The sequence below is a fragment of the Penaeus vannamei genome, chromosome 3 (genome assembly GCF_042767895.1).
Source record: "Penaeus vannamei isolate JL-2024 chromosome 3, ASM4276789v1, whole genome shotgun sequence".
Taxonomy (NCBI): Eukaryota; Metazoa; Arthropoda; class Malacostraca; order Decapoda; family Penaeidae; genus Penaeus; species Penaeus vannamei.
The window spans coordinates 39,951,582-39,956,581 of NC_091551.1; the positions used below are offsets into that span (position 1 = coordinate 39,951,582).

At 43.3% G+C, this 5,000-nt stretch overlaps 1 protein-coding gene across 3 annotated transcripts in view; it reads right to left on the reverse strand.

Annotated features, from left to right (window-relative positions):
* Positions 1–5,000, reverse strand: part of LOC113823519 (homeobox protein araucan) — an 8,657-nt gene that overhangs the window by 2,280 nt on the left and 1,377 nt on the right. For all 3 annotated transcript variants that reach the window (XM_027376183.2, XM_070145450.1, XM_070145449.1), the window contains exons 2-5: positions 1,605–1,798; positions 1,374–1,489; positions 1,080–1,236; positions 457–628 (exon numbers count right to left, since the gene is read on the reverse strand). In XM_027376183.2, the coding sequence (XP_027231984.2) occupies positions 457–628; positions 1,080–1,236; positions 1,374–1,489; positions 1,605–1,793 (634 nt within the window). In that variant the 5' untranslated portion in view covers positions 1,794–1,798. The remainder of the gene's footprint in view (positions 1–456; positions 629–1,079; positions 1,237–1,373; positions 1,490–1,604; positions 1,799–5,000) is intronic.

A 5,000-nucleotide genomic window follows, 5' to 3' on the forward strand; every position in this document is an offset into this window, starting at 1 on the left:
TATATATATATATATATATATATATAATACATATATATAATATAAATATATATAATATATATATAATATAAATATGTATAATATGTATAATACATATAATATATATAATATATATAATATATGTATAATATATATATATATATATATATATATATATATATATATATATATATATATATATATATATATTTGTATGTATATACTAACACACATTATTCTGCAATGTTAGTTGCAAGAATGTGTTGATCAGGTCAGGGCGCCTTGTCACTACGGTGCTACAAACAAGGGGCTCTGACAAGTTTATCCACACTTAAGAGGCTTCCTCTGTTGTCGCTTGCGTACGTGTCGACTTAAACAAGCTTTAAGGGCGTCGAGTGTTACTAAGGTTGTCATTAGCATTTTCGAACTGGACAAACGAGAAACAAGGAAACATAACAACGATCAGTAATAACTCACCATCTTTGTCTTCCTTCTTCTCGTCGTCGTCCTTATCATCCTTATCATCGATCTTATCATCGTCCTTGTCATCGTCTTCATCATCATCTTCGTCAGTTTTGCTGCGAGGTTCCCAAGTCATCTTATTCTCCTTCTTCAGGCGACGGCGGGCGTTGGCGAACCAAGTGGATACCTGAAGGACAGAGGAGACACTGATCAACAACTGCAACATCACGGATCTGGTACTGCTGCAGCCCTAGAAGTGCCCCTCCCTCCCTCCCTCCCTCCCCTCCCCTCCCCGACCGCCACGGCCTGCACTTTTGACTCCAAAGCTTTGCATTATTCACACCTTAACTGCTAATCCCTAAGCGTCAGCGAGTTGCCTTCTATTTGTGATGCTTCGCTCATTCAGTTGTAATAGAAGGTATAGGTCACAGACTCCGACCTTGCTTCACTTAATCTTTATGATGTTTATTTCCTATTCCCTTTCACCCATGGAAAAATGTGTACAAAACAACAAACTAGACAGCTTTCCAGAAAAAAAATAAGAACAAAATTTAAATAATTAATATAAATCCATCAAAGCTGAGCATCAATTCCTTTCCTATCACCACACCGTAAAAATAAGTCTTGGCGGGGCTTACCTGCGTCAGAGTCATCTTGGTGATGATCGCCAGCATGATCTTCTCGCCCTTGGTCGGGTAAGGGTTCTTCTTGTGCTCGTTCAGCCACGCCTTCAGCGTCGCCGTAGCTTCCCTTGTGGCATTCTTTCTTCGAGCGGCGTCGAGTCCTACTCCGTATCTATAACAGGCAGAACGATGTACGTGAGAACTAATACCCATTGCAGTAATATTAATATAAAGAAATGATACTAATAACATTGACAAAAATACACAAATTGCCACAGAGAACGCCACTGTCAAGTCATTTCCACTTACCCAGCAAAGGGGTAGGACGCGAGGGCTGTGTCGTAGGGATAGTACACGGAAGGATAAGGCCAGGTCGGGGCCATAGGAGAGGCCGCCAAGGAATCCTTCAGCTCTAATCCTGCCGCCTATGAAGGAAGAAAATATATATTAGTACAAACTCAATATCGTACTTCTAATTGATTTTGTATCTGATTTTGTATCGTCAGAGTCTATAGAGTTCCACACAGAAATAAAGCTTACCGTCGGTGAATAAAAGGCGGACTGTTCCCCGCCGAGGGTGGGGAGGGGGTAGGGGGTGGGCTGGTCGGGATACGCTGCCGGGGAATACATGACTGCCAGGTGGGCGTGTGGGAGAGTGGGCGTAGGTGCTGAGACCGTAGGCGTCGTAGGCGTGGCACTCAGCTGTGAGCTGCTAACCAAGGGGGTCATCCAATCTGAAAAAAGTGAAGAAAAAAAATGTTAAGAATATATATTTTCAATTATTATATACATTATAAACAATCAGAATATGCGAAGTGAATATAAAATATACCCTCAACAGCAACAAAACACCAATAATGACATTAATATTATAATCCATCAACATTTAAATCGCAAAACCATCCACGTCACCTAGGAAACCTCCCTTCCACATAAATAAAAAATCTGGCTGTTCCGCCCCCCCCGACGCAGCAGCCATTGCAAAGCCCGCGCCTCCCCGCCCGAAGAACCGCAGTCATCAGAATCGGGCGCGGGCTCCTCTCGAGATAAATCCACCTTCGAGTGGAATAAATCTGCGGCGGAACAGAGGCCGCTCGCCCCTCCAAGACCTTCCCAAGGAGTCTCCCGAGCCAATAAATTGCTCCGCCTTGTTGGACTTGACAGCAAACTAGCTACAACAGAACCCCGGATAATGTAATCGCAACTTAGAGTAATCCCTTCCAGTTATGCCTCCAGAGTTCAGGATCCTGATAAATCCCACTGTTGCTGGATTTCGGATTAAATGCTGAATGGCTCGCAGGAGTTGTGTCGTCTGTACTTTATGAGAGATAGTTAAGGCTAGTGAGTAATATCAAATGGAGAATATACTATTGAATATACGAATCAAATCTAAAAGCATTTGAAAGACAAATATGTAGGAATTTTAAAAATCTAATTTCTCCAATATTGAAATTAAAGAACATCATGTTTCAATCTAAAAAAAAATCTGGATTAAACGTAATTTAAACCGACGGAATAAGAGTAATTGCTGATATAAGCATTCCAATTAAAACCTTGAATCGAAGACCGGATATCAATTGAAATCGGGCGCGCTCGGTGCAGCTCCCTGGCGACGCGGCGGCAGATGTGATACTTCTGCGCCACGGCTGGAGGCTGATGCGGCCGATAACCGACGATTACACGAGATAATTAGATGTCTCCCGAGATAAGGGACACAAGACTCCTTTCCGCGGCCTCCATTAGCACCTCGAGTCGTAAACCCAAAGGCCGGCGCTTTTCCGTTTTTTGAGGTCTTGTCGGGACCTCAAAGTTCGAAGTTAATTTAATCGACATTTTTTTTTAGCTAATGTGGTTTGCGCTGAACAAATACTAGTTTTATGGAGGAGGCGCGTTCCTCTGCAACGGGCGAGCAGATAATCGTCTATCTGGCATTTGGCAGTGATACCGCAAATCCCTCCGGGTCATGATGAAGCGTCGGTAATCACCGCCTATCAATGACTCTCCTGGTTATAAACAAGGGAATAACAAGAAGCCGCCGCCGCCCCTGTTGGAAGACTACCCCGGCGCCGCCATAAAGTTTTTGAAGCTCCAGGTCGCAGGGTCAAGTGCGCCTAGACCGCTCAAAGGGCGCCCGCCTCCCCGCCTCCCTCGAGCTTGTAATTAACCAGTTAGCACATCTGCCGGTAGTTTCCAGGAGGATTTTCCAGGCTTCTGTTTGCCTCGGGGGCTGGGAGGACGGCAGGAGGATGGCGGGGAAGGTGCAAGGATGGAAGGGGAAGGCGGAGGTCTGATGATGCCGCCCGCGTGGGGACGCTGATGGGCGGCAGGTAGCGATGGGTGATGGGAGCGGCGATATGGAGTGGGACGAGTCAAGGATGGGAGAGGATGCTCTGCCGGCGGGGATGCTGTGACGCGCGGCGATATATCATCTTAATAATTATCGCGTAGTCAGTGTGTATATATATATATATATATATATATATATATATATATATATATATATATATATATATATATATATATATATATATAATTATGAACTATAAATGCGAATATTTATTTTATGATTTGTTTAGTGTTTATCTGAGTGATACTTTTGTCTCATGAATAAGTAGAGCTTATTTTCAACCAATAACGTTAAGTTCGAAATAAAATATATAATCGAAATTATTTAATAGAATTTGGGTCTTTCATCCTGCTTAAATATGGTTCAACCTGTAATAACAATGAATAAATTCATTACCCTAATTACTGGCAGAACAGAATCCTCTACATCATTATAAATGTAAAAGAAATTAACATTGATGTTTACTATGATCCAGTTAATGTGATGATAGCGCTAATTAGTTATATAAAAATATTAATAAAGCAATCACTCAATCCCTTTTTACATTTAATTATCAGTGATACAAATTGCGAAAGTTCTAAAACCGAGAGAACTTCTGACTCCAAAGAACCAAATAACAAAATTTACAAAAAAAAAAAAAAAAAAAAAAGAGCGCCCGTTCCAGTCCCCCTCCAAAAAATGGCTAAAAAATAGCCAATTAAAACAAAACTAAACCATACGGGGCCCAAACATAAACTGCGACAATTACCAGAACAGGCGGGCGGTAATGGGGAAACAACGCAGTTAAATCTCCGCCCTTCTAATTTACATATAAACAACTATCCTTCTGATCACTCATGCTCTCCGACCAGCGCGGCGGAATGGGGTGGGGAGGGGGGCGGAGAGGGGCCTGAAGGGGTGAAGGGAAACGGGGAGAGAAATATCGGAGGCTGGAGGAGGAGGGGGAGGACGAGGGGCGAAGGGGTGTATGCCAAATTGGAGATTAAGTTTGGAAATTACCAGGGATGCTTCGCCAGGCTGTATGACAAGCGGATCAGATTTGATTTTAACCCGATGATGCTGTGCCTTCAGCGGGGACGCAAGCCCCTCTCGGCCCTCTCGCTGGGCTAGCCGGAGGCGCTTTGAGTTTGGGACAAAATACTCGTAATGGGTGATAGTTCTGATCAGTGTGTATGGCTATTGCCCTGCGTTAGTACCAAATGACAGAAGATAATTCTATTGAAATAATCGATGCGTTCTCTATCGGAACAATATTGTTAGATATTGATTATACTAACGAAGTGAATAGAACGCCATGACTTCGCTGTGGATGGTTCATTTTCGGCACTCTGGGAAAATTTAGTAAGTGTTAGCGCTCCGCCGCGACACTGGCGACGTGCCCTGCATAATCGCGGTCGCGTCGGCCCGTCTCGCATTTAAATGAGTTGTTCGTAGTCTTGGGATTACTGCTGCAATAATTTTACCGCGGCTTATTCCGAGTGTACTCCGACTGCTCTCGGCCCATCTTTCGCCTCTCGTTCCTTCGTGTATACCAATCATACATAATGCTGGCGGCTGTCTCAGTGCGTGATCATCTCAATGATAGCTAT